This window comes from Vipera ursinii (genome assembly GCF_947247035.1).
Source record: "Vipera ursinii genome assembly, chromosome: 7".
Lineage (NCBI taxonomy): Eukaryota > Metazoa > Chordata > Lepidosauria > Squamata > Viperidae > Vipera > Vipera ursinii.
This window is the reverse complement of record NC_139521.1, coordinates 24,315,608-24,339,931: the sequence shown is the minus strand read 5'-3', so window position 1 is coordinate 24,339,931 and position 24,324 is coordinate 24,315,608. Positions and strand designations below refer to the sequence as shown.

The 24,324-nt window shown below is 42.7% G+C and overlaps 1 protein-coding gene across 4 annotated transcripts in view; it reads left to right on the top strand.

The window, feature by feature from the left end:
* LCORL (ligand dependent nuclear receptor corepressor like) overlaps positions 1–24,324 on the top strand; it is a 197,243-nt gene that overhangs the window by 123,371 nt on the left and 49,548 nt on the right. For all 4 annotated transcript variants that reach the window (XM_083367269.1, XM_083367267.1, XM_083367268.1 and 1 more), the window contains exons 3-5: positions 299–378; positions 553–682; positions 22,275–22,529. In XM_083367269.1, the coding sequence (XP_083223395.1) occupies positions 299–378; positions 553–682; positions 22,275–22,529 (465 nt within the window). The remainder of the gene's footprint in view (positions 1–298; positions 379–552; positions 683–22,274; positions 22,530–24,324) is intronic.

Here is a 24,324-nt window from a genome sequence, read left to right as displayed (position 1 = left end):
TTCTTGTGTTCTTTTAGTGTACCATAGTTTTATTTTATGAGCTAATCTACTTGTGTTTGCTCACTATCTTATGAAGATAAATTGGCCTTGTATATGAATAAGAGAATGATCTGAAATTTTGAGCAGAACTATGTTGATCCAGATCTAGCATCCAGTTTCCTAGTCAAACAATCTAAAACGTCTCCTACTTGGTTCATTTTGGGCAGGGGAATAAATTTGAAGTTGTGGTTACAGTTTAGATGTTGGAATGATATTAATTTCTGTCATCCTCTCTCTTTCCCTTGCTCCCCATCCCCAGACTGTGAACCAGAAGAAGTGACTGACTGGTCAATGGATGAAAAATGTTCCTTTTGTAATTTGCATAAAGAAATAGTCAGTGTAAGTATATGATCTTTTAACTCTTGACACACATTTTGTCCAAATTTCCAATGTTATTTAAACTATTACGCTATATAAAACATTAACAAATATATAGTTGTATATAGTTTTCTTGCTCACCTCTTTTAAGATTCACTTTTACTTAGAAAAGTGGGGTTTCTTTATTCATTTTAGGATCCTACAGCAGTTCTTGGTTCTTTGCAGTCAACACCTACAGAGGAGTTGTCATCTCAGGGCCAGTCCAACACTGATAAAATTGAGTGCCAAGCAGAGAATTACCTAAATGCACTCTTTTGTAAGGAAGGTAAGGTTTGACTTCATATTGTGATATATAGTGCTCAGCAGAAATTCTAAATAAAATTTATTTTTTTATTTTTAATTCTGCTTGTTTTAAAAAAAACAAAAGGTAATTTATGGACATAGATACTCAAAAGAGTATTTAAATTTCATTGCATACTATATACACTATCAGCACATTTTGTCCTTTTGTTTTTTATATATAAATGCTTTCGGAATTAATCTCATAGCATGAGATTATAGGGTAAAAAAATAAAACAAAATTTGTATAAATTATTAGGAAAAGGACAAACATTTGTAGAGCTTTACTCATAGATTATACAGAATATATTCCATATGTATTTCTGGATAACAAGCATCTCAAACTCAAATGCATACCTTCTGCTCTTGGAGGTTTGAAGCTGTAACATTATATTCCTTTTAGCACCTGGAAACAATAACCCTATATCATAGGTCGGCCCTTCCTTCTCCTCACCATGGGAGAAGGCTCGTTTTCCCCCCCCCTCCTCCTTGCTGTGGCTAGTAGCCCCGGCAGGGAGAAGGAAGGGGCATTTCCCCCCTCCTCGCTGTGGCTAGCAGCCCCGGCAGGGAGAAGGAACCGGCGTTTTTCCCCCCCCTTCTCCTTGCCGTGGCTAGCAGCCCCAGCAGGGAGAAGGAAGCGGTGTTTCCCCCGCCTTCTCCTTGCCGTGCCTAGCAGCCCCGGCAGGGAGAAGGAAGCGGCGTTTCCCCCCCTTCTCCTTGCCGTGCCTAGCAGCCCCGGCAGGGAGAAGTGGCGTTTCCCCCCCTTCTCCTTGCCGTGCCTAGCAGGCCCAGCAGGGAGAAGGAAGCGGCGTTTCCCCCCCCTTTATCTTTGCCATGGGTAGCAGCCCCGGCAGGGAGAAGGAAGTGGCGTTTCCCCCCCTTCTCCTTGCCGTGCCTAGCAGCCCCGGCAGGGAGAAGGAAGTGGCGTTTCCCCCCCTTCTCCTTGCCGTGCCTAGCAGCCCCGGCAGGGAGAAGGAAGCGGCGTTTTCCCCCCCCTTCTCCTTGCCGTGCCTAGCAGCCCCGGCAAGGAGAAGGAAGCGGCGTTTTTCCCCCCTTCTCCTTGCCGTGGTTAGCAGCCCCGGCAGGGAGAAGGAAGCGGCCTTTCCCCCCCTTTCTCCTTGCCGTGGGTAGCAGCCCCGGCAGGGAGAAGGAAGCGGCGTTTCCCCCCCCTTCTCCTTGCTGTGCTTAGCAGCCCCGGCAGGGAGAAGGAAGCGGTGTTTCCCCCCGCCTTCTCCTTGCCGTGCCTAGCAGCCCCGGCAGGGAGAAGGAAGCGGCGTTTCCCCCCCTTCTCCTTGCCGTGCCTAGCAGCCCCGGCAGGGAGAAGTGGCGTTTCCCCCCCTTCTCCTTGCCGTGCCTAGCAGGCCCAGCAGGGAGAAGGAAGCGGCGTTTCCCCCCCCCTTTCTCTTTGCCATGGGTAGCAGCCCCGGCAGGGAGAAGGAAGTGGCGTTTCCCCCCCTTCTCCTTGCCGTGCCTAGCAGCCCCGGCAGGGAGAAGGAAGTGGCGTTTCCCCCCCTTCTCCTTGCCGTGCCTAGCAGCCCCGGCAGGGAGAAGGAAGCGGCGTTTTCCCCCCCTTCTCCTTGCCGTGCCTAGCAGCCCCGGCAAGGAGAAGGAAGCGGCGTTTTTCCCCCCTTCTCCTTGCCGTGGTTAGCAGCCCCGGCAGGGAGAAGGAAGCGGCCTTTCCCCCCCTTTCTCCTTGCCGTGGGTAGCAGCCCCGGCAGGGAGAAGGAAGCGGCGTTTCCCCCCCCCTTCTCCTTGCTGTGCTTAGCAGCCCCGGCAGGGAGAAGGAAGCGGCGTTTCCCCCCCTTTCTCCTTGCAGTGCCTAGCAGCCCCGGCAGGGAGAAGGAAGCGGCGTTTTTCCCCCCTTCTCCTTGCCATGGTTAGCAGCCCCGGCAGGGAGAAGGAAGCGGTGTTTTCCCCCCCCTTCTCCTTGCCGTGCCTAGCAGCCCCGGCAGGGAGAAGGAAGCGGTGTTTCCCCCCCTTCTCCTTGCCGTGGCTAGCAGCCCTGGCAGGGAGAAGGAAGCGGCGTTTTCCCCCCTTCTCCTTGCGATGCCTAGCAGCCCCGGCAGGGAGAAGGAAGCGGTGTTTTCCCCCCTTCTCCTTGCAGGCAGCGCATCTGCACTGGCTGGTTGGGCTTTCTGTAGGTTTTGCCTGCAATTAAGGCAGGGTGAGTTTTTTTGGCTCAGGGGAGGCTGGGGGGAGGGGGAGTTGCTTGTGGGGGGACATGCCTGCTCACATAAGTGCAAATGTGTTTCTTCTGCATGGAAGCTGCTTTGCTGAAGGTTATATCTTCTTTCTTTCCTTCCTTTTCTTCCACGTTCTTCGACTCTCTGCTTTGTTCCGCCTCTGGGGATGGAGGGGGAAATTTGCTCTGCACCTTTTCCTCGTGTTTGTGTGTGTGTGTGTGTGTTTGAAGCCTCTGTTTGCCTGCCTGGCAAGGCGGGGGAAATTTGCTCGGCCTCCTCTCTGGTGTATGTCTCGCTTTGGTAAGCTCCACTTTAACCAAACCCTGTTCTGCGCATGTGCGCGTACGTGTGCATGCGCACGCATATTTTGCGGCTCCCAGGGTTTTTTTTAGTGAGAGAACCGGTTCCAAGTGGCTCTTTCACCGATTCAGGTTGCCTACCCCTGCCCTATATATTTACCCAGGAATTTTATATTCTCCAGCATGACGAATGAAGAATCTACAAATGGGTTGATCTTGCCTTTCTGCCCTAGAGACTAAGTCAATCAACCTTTGCTAAGTCAATCAACCTTAGCCCAAGAGAGACATGGTGAAGATTGGCTCTTGTTTCTAGCAGACAAAACTGTTGGATTTTCACAGGTTGTACCTTTCCGTTCCCTTCCCTTCTCTGTGCTGATATCAGAGCTTCGTTTCAAACCGTTGAGAGTAAGAGTGGTTTTGCAGGCTTCAGCTGAAGCCTTGAACTATTTATAGCTTCCAGGCAGAGCAGAAGTGCAGTGGTCGCCATTTTGAGCACCGCTTTTACTGTTCCTTGGTGGGGGGGGACTTTCCCTTCCTGCGAGGGCTGTTTAGACTCAAATAGAGTCAATTTTGGCCAAACTTCTGTCAGAACTCTTATTACCCTGGCCTCAGAAGCAGCTGTCACATTTCTTAATTCAGACATAACAATGGAGCAGGAGGTCGCTTACTAGCAGCCATCATTTTGAAAGCCTTACAAACACTCTCAGGCCATTCCAGAAGGCCAGAATTAAGGAGAGGCATTTCGATGGTGCTGCTTCTCCAATCAGGGATCCCATCTCACAGCAATGTATCATATCTCTCCCAGGCAGAAGCAGCTGCATACCAAGAGTCAGTTTCCCCCCCTCATTCCTCCAGGAGTAGAATGTAGTTCATATGGGACGAGGAGCAGAGAAAGCTGGGGATGTCAGAAGATGAGGACTTATCTCCTGATCCCCCTCCTTTCATAGGCCTATTTAATCTGGCTCTCTTTTTTTATTGAAAAGTTTTAACATACAATTCTTCCTTTAAAAATCCCCCCTCCCCCTCCCTTCTCCCTCCCCCCTACCTCTCCCCCCCTCCCCCCCGACTTCCCAGAGCTAAATACAAGGTATATATAAAAAAACAATCATAAACAACCATATACTAACAACCATAAACTCTAAAATCCATCACTCTCTAGCTTATATAGGATAAAACAAACCTTAGTGATATTAAATATATATAGAAAAACTAAAATAGAAAAAGAAAAGAAAGAAGACTTATTCAAATGCTACATAAAACTTCTTAACCCTATACTTGTTCTGGATAAACTCAATCCATTTTCTCCATTCCATAATATTGCGTTCTTGCGAGTGATCTTTCAAATAGGCCGAAATCTTCGCCATCTCAGCCAGGTCGGAAACCTTTAAAGTCCACTCTTCTATGGTCGGCAGTTCCTCTTTTTTCCAGTACTGACCTATCAAAAGTCTTGCTGCCGTAATTAAATTCAACATCAACTTAGTGTCCACAACTGTAGCATCTGTAATTATTCCCAACAAAAAAAGTTGCGGACAAAACTTTATCCTCTGTTTAAAAATCTTCTGCATGTTCCACCAGACTTTTATCCAAAAGGCCTTAACCTTTTTACAAGTCCACCATATGTGAAAATATGTTGCGTCTTCATCACCGCACCTCCAACATTTAGGCTGATAATTCGGATACATACTTGCAAGCTTTTTAGGATCTAAATGCCATCTATAAAACATTTTGTAAAAATTCTCTCTTAGATTTTGAGCTTGTGTAAATTTTACATTCCTCACCCAAATCTTTTCCCACGTGTCCATTGTAATAACTTCCTGGATGTTTTGGGCCCATTTTATCATACAATCCTTAACAAGTTCTGTTTCTGAATCAATCTCTATCAACGCAAGATATATCCGTTTAATATGTGCTGGTCCCTGATTTCTGATTTGCTTTATCAAATTTTCATCAGTCATTGTAAAACCATTTTTCTGGTCTTCTTTCCACCTGGCCCGTAACTGAGTATATTGAAACCAATTTTGAACAACCTTCTCTTCTCGCAAGAGGCTATATGATTTCAAACACCAAACATTTCTTTCCAAGCTTAGAATCTCCTTGTACGTAGTCACATCATGTTTGAAACCAGCATGTATATTTTCTATTGCGTGTTTTGGAATTGCCCACAGTGGTATCTTGCAATCTAGCTTATGTCTATACTTCTTCCAAACTCTCAACAATGCCTGTCTTAAAATATGCACTCTAAACACATTGTCTACCTTCTTGTCATACAGCAAATATGCATGCCAGCCAAACAACAAATCGTGGCCCTCAAGATTTAATAATCTCTCTTGTGTCAAATTAATCCAATCACTTATTCCTACTAATGCAGCAGCTTCATAATATAGTTTAAGATTAGGCATTTTAAGACCACCTCTCTCACGAGTATCCTGTATAATCTTAAGTTTAACTCGTGGCCTTTTCCCTGCCCAAACAAATTTATTGATACCTCGCTGCCATTCCTCCAAATTAGAATCTTTCTTTTTTTTTTAATTGAAAAGTTTTAAAATACAATTTTCCTTTGAAAAACCCCCCTTCCCCCTCCCTCCTCCCCTCCCTACCTCCCCCCTATCTCCCCCCCTCCCCCTCTCCCTCCTCCCTCCCCTGCCTCCCACCCCTCTACTTCCCCTCCTCCCCCCCTCCCCCCCCCCCGACTTCCCAGAGCAAAATACAAGGTATATATCTAAAAAGCAATCATAAACAATCATATACTAACAATTATAAACTCTAAAATCCATCACTCTCTAGCTTATATAGAGTAAACCAATCCTTAACAATACTAAATATGTATAAAGAACTAAAATAAAAGAAAACTAGCATCATTCCCATCTATGTTCTTCCACAATTCACTATTACCTAGACATATTCTCACTTACACATCACAAGCACCTATCCCTATTAACCTCTCTAGCCAAAATAGGCTATAATAGATAGTTCTTACACAAATTAACCCGCATTAACCCACAAAACTTTCTTCCTCTTCCTCTGTAGTAAATTTGTAGTAAACAAATTTATTGATACCTCGCTGCCATTCCTCCAAATTAGAATCTTTCTTAAGAATCGGTATCATTTGAAATAAGAATAAAAATTTAGGCAGGACATTCATTTTCACTGCTGCGATCCATCCCAACAAAGACAATTGCAATTTTTCCCAACTCTCCAATTCTTTTTGAATTTTCCCCCATAATTTTTCATAATTATTTTTATATAACTTTGTATTAGAGGGCGACAAAAGCACCCCCAAATATTTAACCCTTTTAACAATCTCAAATCCAGTTAATCCTTCTAAGAGAGCCTTTTGCGAAACTGTCATATTTTTGGCCAGAATTTTAGTTTTCTGTATATTAACTTTAAATCCAGAAACCTTCCCGTATTGTGTTATTATCTCCATCAGGTCCACAACAGAGTTCTCCAGCTGGGTCACTGTAACAACCAGATCATCTGCGAATGCTCTCAATCTATAATCCTGATCTCTAATTTGTATACCCTTAATTTTTTCCGAATTCCGTATTTTAACCAATAATATCTCTAATGTTAACACAAATAACAAGGGCGATAACGGACACCCTTGCCTTGTGCCCTTCTCAATATTACATGCTTCTGTCAGGCTATTATTAACTATAATTCGGGCAGTTTGTTTTTGATATAATGCCCTAATCGGTTGTAAAAAATTTTCCCCAAAGTCCATTTTATCTAAAAATTTCATCAAAAATTTCCAATTCAATTGATCAAAAGCTTTTTCAGCATCTAGAAAGATTAGCGCCGCAGGGATCTGGTTGTTCCTTTCCAAAAACTCTAACACATCAACTATATGCCTCACATTATTTTTAATTTGCCTACCACTAATAAACCCCGTTTGGTCCCCATGAATCACCTGTTGCAGAACCCTCATCAGTCTATTAGCCAACACCTTAGCAAATATCTTGTAATCTGTATTTAAAAGCGATATCGGTCTATAATTTTTAACTTGAGTAGCATCTTGGTCTTCCTTCGAAATCAAGGAAATAAAAGCTGTTCTCCAAGACGGTGGCACCTTTCCCCCCCTCTGGATTGTCTGGAACAGTTCCTTTAACGGTTTTATCATCTCTAATTGTAAATTTTTGTAGTAAGCCGCAGTCAAACCATCCGTACCTGGTGCTTTGTCCACCTTCAATTCCTTAATTGCTGTAAAAATTTCTTCTTCTGTAATTAATTGATTAATCTCCTCTTTTTGTACTTGCGTAAGAACCGGGATGCTAGCATTCTCCAAATATATATCAATGTCTTTTTCATTAATCTTCTCCTTAGCATATAATTTAGAATAAAAATCCACAAAAGCATCCTTGATAAGGTCCTGTTGAAACACAACCCTTCCTTTATACTCAATTTTGTCTATATTAGAAGCCCTTTGTTTTTTCCTCAATCTATAAGCTAACCATCTACCTGGTTTGTTAGCGTTGCAAAAAGTATTATGCCTGGCAAACCGCAAATTGGTTGCCACTTGGTCAGCCATTAATTTATCAAATTGTCCTCTTAACAGTTTAATAGCCTCCTTAATCTTCACATCCTCTGAATTCAAAATCAAAGCCTTTTCTTTTTCCTTTATTTCATTCTCCAGTTCTTTCCTCCTAGCTTCCACAGCACGTCTATGTTTATTATTCATATATATCAACACCCCTCTCATATAGGCCTTACTAGCATCCCAAACCATGTCCATAGAGGTGCCCTTATTCATATTAATTTCAAAAAAATCCTTCATCCGCTGTTTGCATTCTTCCACATTTCTCTAGTTTCTAAACAAATTCTCATTTACGCGCCACGAGCGCCTATCTCTATTTTCCTTATCAATCTCTAGCCAAACTGGGCTATGATCAGAAATAGTTCTTGCACAAATCTTCACCTTCTTAGTCCTTAAAAAAATCATTAGTCAACAAAATAAAATCGATCCTGGAAAAAAAAAAGTCTGTCAGAATAAAAAGTATAATCCTTTTCCTGCAAATGTCTCTCGCGCCAAATATCTCGCAGTTCCAAGTCATCCTTCATTTCAAAAAAGGATTTAGGCAGTCTAGCATGACTTGGGACGCGCTTAAAAGAGCCAGCCTTATCCATCTGTACATCCAAAACACCATTCCAAGCCCCCATAAAAATAAAAGATTTATAATCCAACTGGGTAAGCTTTGTATGAAGTAAACTAAAAAAGTCAGCTTGTTGTTGATTAGGAGCATATAATCCAACTAAAAGCGTCTTTTTACCTTCTAGCAGCAACTCTATCATAACGTATCTTCCATGCTTATCTGCTTCAATTAGTTCTGCTGTTAAAGCACTTTTAACATAAACAACCACTCCATTTTTCTTATTCATTGCAGAAGCAACAAATTGCGTACCCAACCTTGAGTTCAATAAATACTTCTGATCCACAACCCTAATATGCGTTTCTTGCAAACATATAACATCTATCTTGAATTGTTTTAAATATTGAAAAACTTTCTTCCTCTTCTGTGGTGAATTTAGTCCATTAACGTTCCAAGTTAAAAATTTAGTTGCCATGCATATCATCCCAAAGCTCTTGGAGCACTGCTTTGATAGGACTATCTTTTTTAGGCCGTGCTCCTCCCACTGCTTGGCTGTAAGTACGTTGTGGAAGTTCCATAGACTTCTGCTGATCTTGTTCTTTTATCTTTTTTGAACGTTTTAAAGCAGCACGCGTCACCCTCTGTTCTCTAGGATCATCCAAAGAAGTTGTAACTTGATCTCCTCCAGCACCGTTCTCCTCTGTCTGTCCATCTTCAGCCTCTTGATGTTCTCCTTCTCCAGATCCCTTTGCAGCTTCCAGAAGTGTTAATGGGGTTGCTTTTAAAACATTGTTGTAAAAATCACGCGCTTGCATCACAGTAACCAGACGGTACCTTTTACCTTCATGCATCACCATCAACCCAGCTGGGATCTCCCATCTGAACCTTATATCTCGTTGCTTGAGCTCTTGCACAAGAAATGTAAAATCCTTCCTTCTCCTTAAAATCTTTGGAGGAATTTCTTTTAGAACCAGAACTTCTTGATCAGCAATCACAACTTTAGTATCATAGGCAGCTTGTATAACTTCATCTCTAATTTCCCTTTTTGCAAAATAAACCACCACATCTCTAGGCAGCTTTCTCTGTCTAGCAATCCATGAATTCACACGAAACACTTTGTCCATGCCTTCTTTTATTTCAGATGCTGGCTGATTCAATACCACTTCGAGAGCCTCAGAAACCAGCTGCTTTAGATCTTCCTTAATATTCTCTTTTAAACCTCTGATTCTAACAGCAAACTGCATCTGGTAATATTGAGCAAGACTCAATTCTCTATCCATTTTGTCTCTTAAATCTTCATTCTCCAATACTTTTGCTTCTTAATATGGCATTCTTTTGAGTCAAATCTTCCACTTTTTCATCCAAATCTTCCACACATTCAGCCACTTTATGCACTGAAGACAAAATGTCTACCTTCATTACACTGAACTTCTGTTCCATCCTCTCTTCCATTCTCTCCTCCAATTTCTCCAATTTCTCCTCCATCTGTGCAAATTTATCACCCATTGATTCCAGAATTACCTGGGTATGTTTTTCAAGAGCATCTTGTAAATCCTTCGGTGTCAATACATCAGGAGGATGCAACGCCTGCAATGATGATTGTTGCACCGGAGAGTTTCCAGCACTCCGAAGAGTTTTAGGGGGAGGTTTAGCCGCCATCTTTTACTTACAATTGTGACGCACTTTCACTTTAAGTTTAAAAAGTCCATCAATCTGGCTCTCTTTAAATCCTTACATCACAAGGCCAGGAGCACTGCTCAGTTTGGTCCTGAAGGTGTCCCTCAGGCGGAACCTCCCACCAGCCAGGGACCTACCAGTAAGGTCTTTAAAGAACCAACATTTACCCAACAGGACATTCCCTGTCCTCCCCTTTTCCTCAATGTAGTCCAAAGACAATGGGGAACGCCAGGTACTTTTCCATCCCCAGGGGAGACTGATAAAAAGTTATTTAATATGGCTCCAGCATTGTCAGGGATGCTAGCAGTCCCCACTGTAGATGAGCCCTTCGCACTATTGGTTTCCTCCTTCACTATGTCTGGGGATATAGCGGAGGTTCTGAAGTCAGAGGATAAGAAAGCGGAGCTTAATTTCCGCAGAACCCATCAAGCCTCAACATGGGCGGTAAAGGCAGCTATATCAACTTCCTTTTTTGCCAGAATTTCACTCCTCTGGCTTTGCCAGTTACAGGCTAGGGTCCCTCCAGAAGAGGTACGGATGCACCAAGATTTAAACAAATTAGTGGCTGCATCAGAATACATGGCTGACTCATCGTTCCATGCGGCCAGATTTTCCTCCCAGGCATTAGCATCTAATGTTACCTGCCACAGACTTCTGTAGCTCAGACAGTGGCGAGCGAATGCTAGGTCCAAGTGGCGGTTGGCCTCAGCCCCTTACATGGGAGGCCAGTTATTTGGAGAGGCACTAAACCCTTATCTGATTGAGAACAAGGATAAGTGTAAGGTCATGTCCCATCTTATTAGGAGAGCAGACAGGAGAGCTACCCCTTACGCCTGCAAGCAGTCCTTTTGCTCAACCGACACAGGATCAGAATTCAATCATTACTCTTGCCCTTATCCTCCCAGACCAGAATGCCAATTCGACAGATCTGGTAACAGGGACAGACCCAGGCAGCAATTTCAGGCCAAACAGCCCTTTCGAGGTGCGGGATGCCATCCTTTCAGAAGGTTCAAATGACAGCAAAGGTGCCTCTCCCATAGGGAGCAGGTTGGCTCTCTTTGCACACAAATGGGAGAACACCACTACAGGTCTCTAGGTCCTCAACCCCCTGAGGCATTTCGTTTTTTGCCCATCATCCAAAAATCCAGTCAAAAGAAGCCTCATGAAAGAGGCCATTCAACATCTCCTGGAGATCCAGGCTGTAGAACCGGTACTGGCAGGGCAGTATGGACGGGGTTTTTATTCCAATCCATATTAGCAGGCATTAGAAGGGGGGACCTCCTGAAGTCCATCAACCTGACGGAGGCCTACCTACACATTCCCATATTTCCCGGATACTGGAAATTCCTCAGGTTCTGCTATGCAGGCCACCATTTTCAGTACAGAGCTCTACCAGTTGGCCTGTCATCGGCCCCCAGAGCATTCACAACAGTCCTGGCCGTGCATCTGAGGACCATTCCGGTATGTGTCCAGTGTTATCTGGACAACATCCTCATTCAGTCCTCCTCAGTGCAATTGACTCAGTGAGATCTGGCATTGTCCATGAAGACCCTCCAAGGTTTTCAGTAAATTTTCAAAAAAGTCACACAGTTCCCTCCACCCGCCTCCTTCATCTGGGCACAGTGATAGATACAAGGAAGTGTGAGGTTTACCTGTCTCAGGAACATTGGGACAGTATCCGATCCCTAGTCACCCAGATTCAAAGGGAGCAAGTAGTCACCCTAGCAATCCTTTCTCAACTGCTAGGAAAGATGGTTTCCTGCATAGCAGTGGTTCCTTGGGCTCGACTTCACTCCAGAACCCTCCAATGGTTCTTGCTCCCGCACTAGTTCCTCTAACCACAAGGTAAGGGTCCCATCACAGACCCTGTAATCCCTCCAGTGGTGGGTCTCCCCAACGATGGCCAGGGGAACCTTATTCAAGGAGCCCAACCGACTCATCGGATGCCAGCTTGTTCGGCTGGGTAGCACACCTGCAATTCCAGTTGGCCCAGGGTCGGTGGTCCCGGTCAGATCTGAAGCACAACATAAACTGGTTGGAGCTCAGAGCTACACATCTGGCTCTACAGCACTTTCACCACACAGTGGCAAGGCAACATGTTCTAGTCCTCACAGACAATGTGGCGGCGAAAGCCTATATCAACAGGCAAGGGGGTACCCACTCCAGGTCCCTCATGGCCGAGGCTCAATTATTAGGAACCTGGGCAGAGACCAACCTCTCCTCCCTCAAGGCGGAGCACATCTCGGGAGAGACGAATCGGCAAGCAGATTTCTTGAGCAGGGCAACAGTGGACCACTGAGTGGCGCCTGCACCCAGATCTCCTCAGGGAGATATCAGAGAGGTTCGGTCATCCAGCATTGGACTTGTTCACTACCCCAGCAAATTCCCAGCTCCCGAGATTCTTCTTCCGTTTCCTGTCTCCAGGGGCAGAAAGGGTAGATGCCCTCCACAGCCCATGGCCAAGAGAGCTCCTGTCTGCATTCCCTCCTCTCCCTCTGATCCAGGCAGTTATCCGGAAGATACTGCAGGAACAGGCAGAGGTGATACTCATTGCTCCCCACTGGCCAAGGTGGGGAGATCTTGTAGGTCTCTCGATCTCTCCCCAAGATCGGATCTCCCTCAGCCAGGGGGTTCTGCAACATCCAGAGTCTCAGTGGCTCCAGCCAACCGCCTGGCATTTGAAAGGAGGCTCCTAACAAAAGAGACCTACTCATCAGATGTGATTACCATGATTCAGGCTTCAAGAAGGCCTACAACTAATAGAATTTATGATTCCACATGGAAGAATTTCTGTAACTGGTGTGGGAGACAGTTAGATGCAGCTACAATTCCTATTCCAGGAATTTTGGATTATTTACTGGAGGGACTTAAGAAGGTCTTAGCACTCAACACAATCTGTAGACAAGTTGCTGCCCTCTCCACAGTACTCACATATGGCACTTCAGAACCCTTGGCTCAACACCCCATGGTATGTTCCTTTATCAAGGGAGCAACCAACAGCAAACCATCCGTGGTTCACAGATATCCCTCTTGGGACCTGTCCAAGGTCTTACAGACTCTCACTTCACTTCCATTTGAGCCCATCAGAACCTCCACTCTATGGTTCTTGACACTCAAGGTCACCTTCCTAGTAGCCGTCACATCGGCTAGGCGCATCTCGGAATTGGCAGCACTCTCAATTAGAGTTGACTTATGTATTTTTCATAACAACAGGGTGGTCCTACACTTAGACCCATCCTTCATCCCCAAAATCAACTCATGTTTTCATGGGGGGCAGGAGATTGTGCTGCCAAATTTTTGTCCTGAGCCATCCCACAATTTGGAACATAAATGGCACACCTTAGATGTTTGTAGAGCCTTGCGTCGCTATATTAAGCGAACTGCCTCTTTTCGCAAATCTTAAGCTCTATTTGTTTCATTCCAGCCCTTTTCAATGGGTCAGAAGGTGACTGCCTCTACTATCGGCAGATGGATTAGGGCTTGCATAGCAGGGGCGTACCAGATGCACTCCTTGCCAGTTCCAAAACGAATCACCGCACATTCCACTCGCAGTGCAGCAATTTCAGCAGCGTGGGCGACACAGGAGTCCATCAAAGAGAGATGCAGGGCAGGGACGTGGTTGTCCCTTTCCCATTTGTGAGGCAGATAAGTTTGCCTCAGCTGATGCTTCATTTGGTAGGAGAGTTCTCCAAAGAGTAGTAACAGATAGTGGGACACAGGCCTAGACTTCTTTCTGCCCATAGGGACAGTGAGGCTTTGGTATGTCCCATCTGTGGATTCTCCATTCGTTATGCTGGAGAAGGGGCGTTGTCTTACCCGAACAGCTTTTCTCAGCATGACGATGGAGAATCCATTCCCACCCCAGTCCTGTGTCAGGGGAATTTGAGCCACCACCTTGAAAAATCATCAACTGCTACACCTTCATCATGACTGGGGATTCCCAGCCAGAGGAAGAGAGGCGTGGCAAAGGTTGATTGACTTAGTCTCTAGGTCAGAAAGGCAAGATCAACCCATCTGTGGATTCTCCATCATCATGCTGGGAAAAGGCGTTCAGGTAAGACAACGCCCCTTCCAAATGTAACATTATAGGGTTAATTTATGTTACTTTTACCAATTCTGTATAAATTTTTACATTCTGTTATTGGCTTGTTTTCTGTTATAGTTTGCAAAACATTTTGGTAGGAGAAAAATGGAAAGGTATTTTAAATAAGAAGCATAAAATTATTAATGCAATTTCACCATGAAAAGATATCAAGACTTAAAACTGAGTTGAAATATTTTGGGCTACCTCTTTATAGCAAACAGGTACATTACCCTACTTGCCATAACTGAAGTCAAATTCTTAGTTCTAAAGTTTCATTTTATACAGTGTGGCAGGGGTCTCCAACTCCTGGGCTGCAGACTGGCACTAGGTCACGGGGTGGCAGAAACAGGACTGCACAAACAAGCCAAGCCCCATATGTGTAGGATGCAAACAGTGTGCAAAATCATGTCCCCTCCTGTCCGCAGAAAAACCTCCACCGAACCAGTCCCTGATGCCCAAAGGGTTGGGGGCCACTGTTCTATTATTTATATGTTATACAGGTAGTCCTTGTTTTGCAGCCATAAGAGGGACCAGTAATTGTAGAGCTAAGCTTTGCAGTTGGTAAACAAAAAAAATAATATCACGTTGCTTCCGGTGGCGTCGCGGCGCCGAAGACAGCCTTCCCGGGCTGCCCGCGGCTCAGCTGTTTGTTTTTTCGCCCGTAACAGCGCCGAACAGCTGTTCGGGCGAAATTGAAGCCCCCTCCTCGGGAGAAGAGGAGGGGGTGAGGCCCCAGGTAGGGGTTGAGTTCTCCGAGGCCGCCTGAGCTCGGAGCTTGGGCGGCTGAAGGATTGAACTCCCCCGAAGCCTGGGTTGCTCCCAGCTGGCCGGTGTGTCTGCTCTGAACTTTTTGGAGCAGAGCCAGGCGTCTGCGAACCATCCCTGCCTGAAGAAAGGACTATGATTTAAAGGAGCAGGCAGAGCGATACAAGAGATAAAGGTGAAGAGGCTTATTTTATTATACTCTCTAACTACTTGAACTTTTTAAACTCTAAGTGAAAGTGCGTCATATTTGAGGATTAAAAGATGGCGGCGAAACCTCCCCCTAAAACTCTTCGGAGTGGTGGATCCTCGCCAGTGCAACAATCATCTTTACAGGCGTTGCACCCTTCTGAAGCGCTGACAGCGAAGGAGTTTCGAGATGCTGTGGATAAACTTTTGGACTCAATTAATCAATCAATGGCTGACAAATTTGCGCAGATGGAGGAGAAATTGGAGAAACTGGAGGAGAGAATGGAAGAGAGGATGGAACAGAAGCTCAGCGTGATGAAGGTAGACATTTTGTCTTCAGTGCATAAAGTGGCGGAATGTGTGGAAGAATTAGATGAAAAGATGGATGATTTGGCTCAAAGGAATGCTATATTAGAAGTTAAAGTAAGAGAGAATGAAAATGTAAGAGACAAACTGGAGAAGGACTTAAGCTTAGCCCAATTTTACCAGATGCAGTTTGCTGTCAGAATCAGAGGCTTAAAAGAGGATACTAAAGAAGATTTGAAGCAGCTGATCTCTGAGGCTTTTGAAGAAGTATTAAACCTGCCAGCATCTGAAATAAGAGCAGCTATGGATAAAGTGTTTCGGGTGAATTCATGGATTGCCAGACAGAGGAAGTTGCCTAGAGATGTGGTGGTTTATTTTGCAAAAAGAGAGATCAGAGATCAAATTATACAAGCTGCCTATGATGTTAAAGTGGTGATTGCTGAACAAGAAGTTTTGGTTTTAAAAGAAATTCCTCCAAGGATTTTAAGGGGAAGGAAGGATTATACATTCCTCGTGCATGAGCTCAAGCAAAGAGATATAAGGTTCAGATGGGAGATTCCTCAGGGGCTGATGGTGATGCATGAAGGTAAAAGGTACCGGTTGATTACTGTGAAGCAAGCGCGTGATTTCTACAATAATGTCCTAAAAGCAACCCCATTAACGCTCCTGGAAGCTGGAAAAGGATCTGGAGAAGAAGAACAACAAGAGGAGGAAACAGAGGAAAGTGGCGTGGGAGGAGATCAAGTTACAACTTCTTTGGATGATCCTAGAGAGCAAAGAGTGACGCGTGCTGCTTTAAAACGAGCAAAGAAAATAATAGAACAAGATCAGCAAAAGTCTTCAGTTTCTTCGCAACGTACATACAGTCAAGCTGTGGGAGGGGCACGGCCTAAAGAAGTTAGTCCTATCAAGGCTGTGGTCCAAGGGCTTCTGGATGATATGCATGGCAACTAAATTTTTAACTTGGAATGTTAATGGACTAAATTCACCGCAGAAGAGGAAGAAAGTTTTTCAATATTTAAAGCAATTTAAGATAGATGTTATATGCTTGCAAGAAACGCATATTAGAGTTTTGGATCAAAAGTATTTACTGAACTCGAGACTGGGTACGCATTTTGTTGCCTCTGCAGAGAATAAGAAAAATGGAGTAGTTGTTTATGTTAAAAGTGCCTTAACAGCAGACTTAATTGAAGCAGATAAGCATGGAAGATATGTTATGATTGAGCTGCTGTTAGAAGGTAAAAAGATGCTTCTAGTTGGACTATATGCACCTAACCAACAACAAGCTGATTTTTTTAGCTTACTTCATACAAAGCTTACCCAGTTGGATTATAAATCTTTTATTATTATGGGAGATTGGAATGGTGTTCTGGATGTACACTTGGATAAAGCTGGAGCTTTTAAGCGTATTCCAAGCCACGCCAGACTGCCTAAAACTTTTTTTGAATTGAAGGATGATCTCGAATTGCGAGATATCTGGCGGGAGAGGCACCTGCAGGAGAAGGATTATACTTTTTACTCTGACAGACACCAATCTTTCTCAAGGATTGATTTTATTTTGTTGACTAATGATTTCTTTTTGAGAACAAAAAAAGTGAAGATATGTGCAAGAACTATTTCAGACCACAGTCCAGTTTGGTTGGAGATTGATAAGGAGAAAAGAGACAGGCGCTCGTGGCGCGTAAATGAGAACTTGTTTAGAGATCAGAGAAATGTGGAAGAATGTAAACAGCGGATGAAGGATTTTTTTGAGATTAATATGAATAAGGGTACCTCTATGGATATGGTTTGGGATGCTAGTAAGGCCTATATGAGAGGTGTGTTGATATATATGAATAATAGACGTAGACGTGTAGTGGAAACCAGAAGGAAAGAACTGGAGAATGAAATAAAGGAAAAAGAAAGGGCTTTGATTTTGAATCCAGGGGACGTGAAGATTAAAGAGGCTATTAGGCTGTTAAGAGGACAATTTGATAAATTAATGGCAGACCAAGTGGCAACCAATCTGCGGTTTGCTAGGCATAATACTTTTTGCAACGCTAATAAACCAGGCAGATGGTTAGCCTATAGACTGAGGAAGAAACAAAGGGCCTCTAATATAGACAAGATTGAATATAAAGGAAGGGTCGTGTTTCAACAGAATCTTATTAAGGATGCTTTTGTGGATTTTTATTCGAAATTATATACCAAAGAGGAAATTGAGGTAAAAGACATTGATAAATATTTGGAGAATGCTAATATTCCGGCCCTTACGCAAGCACAAAGAGAGGGGATTAACCAACTGATCACAGAAGAAGAAATCCTTACAGCAATTAAGGATTTGAAGGTTGATAAGGCGCCCGGTACAGATGGCTTGTCTGCGGCTTTTTATAAAAATTTACAATTTGAGATGATAAAACCGTTAAAGGAACTGTTCCAGACAATCCAGAGGGGGGGAAAGGTGCCACCGTCTTGGAGAACAGCTTTTATCTCATTGATTCCGAAGGAAGATCAGGATGCTACTCAAGTTAAAAATTACAGACCGATTTCGCTTTTAAATACAGATTATAAGATATTTGCTAAGGTTTTGACTAATAGACTGATGAGGGTTCTGCAACAGGTGATTCATGGGGATCAAACGGGGTTTATTAGTGGTAGGCAAATGAAAAATAATGTTAGACATATAGTTGATGTGTTAGAGTATTTGGAAAGGCACAACCAGATCTCTGCAGCGCTAATCTTTTTAGATGCTGAAAAGGCTTTTGATCAATTGAATTGGCAATTTCTGTTGAGAATGTTAGATAAAATGGATTTTGGGGAAAATTTCTTACAGCCGATTAGGGCATTATATCAAAAGCAAACTGCCCGAATCATAGTTAACAATAGTCTGACGGCAGTATGTAATATTGAGAAGGGTACAAGGCAAGGATGTCCGTTATCGCCCTTGTTATTTGTATTAACTTTAGAGATATTATTGAACAAGATTCGGAATTCGGAAAAAATTAAGGGGATACAAGTTGGAGATCAGGACTATAGATTGAGAGCATTTGCAGATGATCTGGTTGTTACAGTGACCCAGCCAGAGAACTCTGTTGTGGACCTGATAGAGATAATAACACAATATGGGAAGGTTTCTGGATTTAAAGTAAACATACAGAAAACTAAAATTTTGGCTAGAAACATGACAGTTTCACAGAAGGCCTTCTTGGAAGGATTAACTGGATTTGAGATTGTTAAAAGGGTTAAATATTTGGGGGTAATTTTGTCGCCCTCGAATACAAAGCTATATAAAAATAATTATGAAAAATTGTGGGGGAAAATTCAAAAAGAATTGGAGAGTTGGCAAAAATTGCAATTGACTTTGTTGGGACGGATTGCAGCAGTGAAAATGAATGTCCTGCCCAAATTTTTATTTTTATTCCAAATGATACCGATTCTTAAGAAAGACTCTAATTTGGAGGAATGGCAGCGTGGTATCAATAAATTTGTGTGGGCAGGGAAAAAGCCACGAGTTAAACTTAAGATTATGCAGGATATTCGTGAGAGAGGTGGCCTTAAATTGCCTAATTTTAAATTATATTATGAAGCTGCTGCATTAGTAGGAATAAGTGATTGGATCAATTTGACGCAATCGAGGTTATTAAATCTTGAGGGCCATGATTTGTTGTTTGGCTGGCATGCATATTTGTTGTATGATAAGAAGGTAGGTACTGTGTTTAGGACGCATATTTTAAGACAGGCATTGCTGAGAGTTTGGAAGAAGTATAGACATAAGCTAAGTTGTAAGATACCATTGTGGGCAATTCCAAAACACGCAATAGAAAATATACATGCTGGTTTCAAACATGATGAGACTACCTACAAGGAAATTTTAAGTTTGGAAAGGAATGTTTGGTGCTTGAAATCATATAGCTTCTTGCGAGAAGAGAAGGTTGTTCAAACATGGTTTCAATATACTCAGTTACGGGCCAGGTGGAAAGAAGACCAGAAAATTGGATTTGCAACGATTGATGAAAATCTGATAAAGCAAATTAGAAATCAGGGACCTGCACACATTAAACGGATATATCTTGCATTGATAGAGATTGATTCAGAAACAGAGCTTGTTAAGGACTGTATGATAAAATGGGCCCAAAATATCCAGGAAGTTATTACAATGGACATGTGGGAGAAGATCTGGGTGAGGAATGTGAAATTTACTCAAGCTCAAAATTTAAGAGAGAATTTTTATAAGATGTTTTATAGATGGCATTTAGATCCTAAAAAGCTTGCAAGTATGTACCCGAATTATCAGCCTAAGTGTTGGAGGTGCGGGGTTGAAGATGCAACATATTTTCACATATGGTGGACATGTAAAAAGGTTAAGGCCTTTTGGATTAAAATTTGGTGGAATATACAAAAGATCTTTAAAAGGAGGATAAAGTTTTGTCCGCAATTTTTTTTGTTGGGAATAATTGTTGATGCTACAGTGGTGGACTCCAAGTTGATGCTGAATTTAGTCACGGCAGCAAGACTTTTGATAGGACAATATTGGAAGAAAGAGGAGCTGCCGACTATAGAAGAATGGACTTTAAAGGTTTCCGACCTGGCAGAGATGGCGAAGATATCGGCTTATTTGAAAGATCACTCGCAAGAACGTTATATTATGGAATGGAGAAAGTGGATTGAGTTTATCCAGAATAAGTATAGGGTTAAGAAGTTTTATCTAGCATTCGAATAAGTCTTCTTTCGTGTTTTTTCTTTTCTTTTCCTATTTTTTTTTATATATATATTTAATAATGTTAAGTTTTGTTTGTTCTTATATAAGTTAGAGAGTGATGGATTTTAGAATTTATGGTTGTTAGTATATGGTTGCTTATGATTGCTTTTATATATATATACCTTGTATTTAGCTCTGGGAAGTCCGGAGGGGGGTGGGGGGGAGGGAGGGGAGGGAAGAGGGAGGGGGGAAGGGGGGAGGTAAGGGGGGAGGGAAGAGGTAGGGGGGAGGTAGGGAGGGGAGGGTGGAGGGGGATGGGGGCTTTTAATGGAAAATTGTATTGTAAAACTTTTCAATAAAAAAAAAAAAATAATATCACAATAGGCTTGCAGTCTCGCTTCCCATTTAGTCATAATGTGAGTCACCCTAGTTTTAGGCAAAAAAAATGTGTAACTGCAACTTACAATTTTAATTTATTCATTTATTTTGTTAGATTTTTATTCTGCCTTTATTATATTATAAGAAACTCAAAAGGGTGAACATATATAATATTCATTCCCCCTCCTATTTTCCCTGTAAGATGGGTTGGGCTGAGAGAGAATGAATTCTGCCTTTATTATATTATAAGAAACTCAAAAGGGTGAACATATATAATATTCATTCCCCCTCCTATTTTCCCTGTAAGATGGGTTGGGCTGAGAGAGAATGACTCGCCCAAGAATACCCGGACAGCTTTCACGTCTAGAACTTTCATGTTCTCCATTAACTTTAAGCTGGTTGGGATGCATGTGGCTGTGGGACACTGCAACAATTGTAAACAAGAAAATTTGTTGCAAAGCTAGTTTTTTTTATTGTTACTTCAAATGGTCTCTATACAAGGCAGTTTGTAAGCAAGAATTACTTGTAGTCTACAGTATATTTACAAGAAAAAATAACCCTCTAAAAAGTAGCCACTTTTAATACACTAGGAACTTTTCAGTTGGACTCCACAGACCTTGAATTGGACTGCTCTACTCCTTGTGGTTTTTTGCAACAATACAAGTGTTTGATAGGCTGAAAAGTAAACTCTTTTTGGCATGCAATGCTTTAATTGTTGATGAAATTAGCTCTTGCATTATTTTTGTTTTTCTGTGAATGGTCCTAAAAAGCACAAAAGGAATTATTGGAATAATTCAGAATGCATTGGTGGAGATTTGCACAAAGAACTATCTATGTTCTTTCAGTTGACAGTAAAAATTAAACAATAAAATATCCAAAGAAGCTTCTTCTGAATTAGAGATATTATAAACCAGGTACTTTTCCATCTATGTTAATTTGGCTCTTTCATATGGAATAAATTATCATTCAGACTGTGCTGAAGTACTTGCTGGGGTATCACTAAAATTGTAGAACCAAGCTGAAGTGGGCAAACATTTGGGGCTAAGGGACAAGGACTACCAGGGAGGTGGAGGAGACTGGGCTCTTCCATTTTCACACACACCCACTATTTGCCACCATTCCAAATTCGAGCAAGCAATTAAACTCGGTGCAGTGGAGTGTGTGAAAATTAGATATGTCCAGCCTCCGCTGTCTCCTTACTGCCCGCTTCCCCTACCGCCACCACCTCTGAACGGCCTGAACACTGCTACCATTGCCAAATGGCCTGCGGCAGCAGTGACAAAGTGAAAAAATGGGCAGCCCCCAGCTGTGCTCTGTACTGTGCTCACCTGTTTGCTAACCCACCTACCCAGCTCTTCCTCTGTGGGAAGTTCCCAGTCATCGCTCTGTCCACTCGCTACCCTGCTTGCCGGGTCCCTGCCTGTGGTGAGTTGTCCCCGCAGTGAATTGACCATGTTGAGTTGTCCTGTGATGACTTGGCAGTGGTAAATTGGCAGAGGCAACTTGGTGGTGGTGAGATGGCCACACCGAAATTCCTGCACTGAGTTGTCCTAGACCTGTTAAAATATATGAAAAACAGTTGCAGGATTAGGTATGCTTAGTAGTGAAAAGAAGGACTAGGGGCAACATGATAACAATGTTCCAATAAAGAAGAGCACCAGAAAGCAACACAAGAAGCAATGGATGGAAACTAACCAAGGAGGGAAGCAACCTAGAACTAAGGAGAAATTTCCTGACAGTTAGAACAGTATACCAATGGAATAGCTTACCTTCAGAAGTTGTTTAAAAGCATCACTGGATGCTTTTAAAAAGAGACTGGACAGCCATTTGTCTGAAATGATATAGGGTCTCCTGCTTGAGCAGGGGGTTAGACTAGAATGGTATACTGGTATTTATTCTAATGTGTATGTGAATGGTACTCTTTTCCTCCCATAGATCTTCCTCAGAACTGTGATCCTAACATTCCCCTTGTTGCTCAGGAATTAATGAAAAAGATGATCCGTCAATTTGCAATTGAATATATTTCAAAAAATAGTAAACTGCAAGAAAATCGAAATGGTTCATCATATGAAATGAATCTGATACGTAAAGATTTCCAAATGAACCAAACTGAAAATCTACTTCAGGAAGAACAAGATAGCCCTCTAGACCTCACTGTGAATCGAATACAAGAACAGGATGATCAGCAAGGTAATCCCTTTGAGTTGTTCATTTGGCATTGTTGAAAATGAATGTTATAATATATCTGAAAACAGTGTTGAAAATTATTGCAGTTGTATTAATTAGACTTGAGTCTAGAATATCTATTTTGAAAACCTATGAGGGCCATCCATGAATTTAGTTTTGCATTTTTTCACTCTGCTCACTGAATCTGAAGTTGAAATGATTGATGACTTTAGCCATGGGGTGAATTGTTTCTGTGACTTTGAAATAATTGCTGAAGCAGTGAAATATCAAACACAATTGCTAACATTTTGGAACAGTTCCTGCAGAGGTGATTGCTGTTTTCAGTGCTTTTATTTGCTATCTGTCCTGCCCCAGACACCAATGCAGAAATGAGGTGCTAGATTCAGGATCAGGGACAGCATTTTGCCTAATAGAGATGCTGGGAAATGAAAGTTTCTTGCACACTTCTGGTTGATAGGATAAGTCTTTTCTCTGACCCGAGGGCCTCTCATGCTGAGGGAACTCAATATTTAGGCTTTTTTTTAATTACATTTATATCCCGCCCTTCTCCGAAGACTCAGGGCGGCTTACAAGCTTTGTTTCTGTACACAGCCTTAGGTCCAGTTCCCTGTTGCTAACTCCCCTGGACACAGAACTCCAGCAAAGTCTCATAGCCTATTGTATCACACACTGCAATTGCTGCCTCGAATGGCAAATTATTTTTACAATTAAAAAAAAACATTGTACAAACAGCCTTGGTTTGCTTCTTGAGTCCCTAAATGCTCTTCTGGCAAGGAGTTAGGATCATTTAGGTGTCTACTCATGAACAGTTGCCAACAATTCTAGAGACAAGTGGCTGATTACAAGACTGAGCTACAGTGCTACTGCTAAATGGGCTGTCATAAGGGTTGTCACTCATTTTTCACCAAGTAGCTGCAAGCATCCCTCTTTTCAGGAACTCTTCCTTGGCAAGATGGTAAAACATTCAGAGAAAGAAAAAGGGAAGAAACTGACTATGGTGCTACTAATACTCTTAAATAGAGTGTTATAAGAATCTGCAACCTATGTCTTTTGCTCAATCTTAATGTAGTCCATCATCATTTGAATTCATGACACACAAAGATCTTGGGCATAGGACTTTAGTTTTACTGATAATATATGGGATGCTGATATTTTCTGATAAGATAGCTCATATTTGAGTCAAGTATGGAGCTGACAGCATGCAGTTTCAAATCCTTTGGGATTCGTTGTTTGATATCCATATATCTGCTAAAATAAGACTTCTATGATATTGTAAGGTAAAGGTTCACCCGCACATGTGTGCTAGTTGTTTCTGACTCTAGGGGCCAGTGCTCATCTCCGTTTCAAAGCCGAAGAGCCAGCGCTTGTCCGAGAATGTCTCCGTGATCATGTGGCTGGCATGAGTAGACGCCAAAGGCGCACAGAACGCTGTTACCTTCCCACCATAGTGGGAAGGTATTTTTTTACTTGCATTTTTACGTGCTTTCGAACTGCTAGGTTGGCAGAAGCTGGGACGAGTAACAGGCGCTCACTCTGTTACGCGGCACTCGGGATTCGACCCGCCAAACTGCCGACCTTCTGATCGACAAGCTCAGCGTCCTAACCCACTGAGCCACCCACCATTAATTCCACTTAAGTCTCTTGTGAGCTGAAAGCATTGACAGATTGAACATGAGCAGAGTGCATTTGGTAGAGGCTACTACAACTTGTTCCTCAAGTATATTTTGAAAACTTTTTCAGATGATACAGATTATCTTTGCTTATTAAAGCAAATTACTTGCACCTCATGGATAGCTAG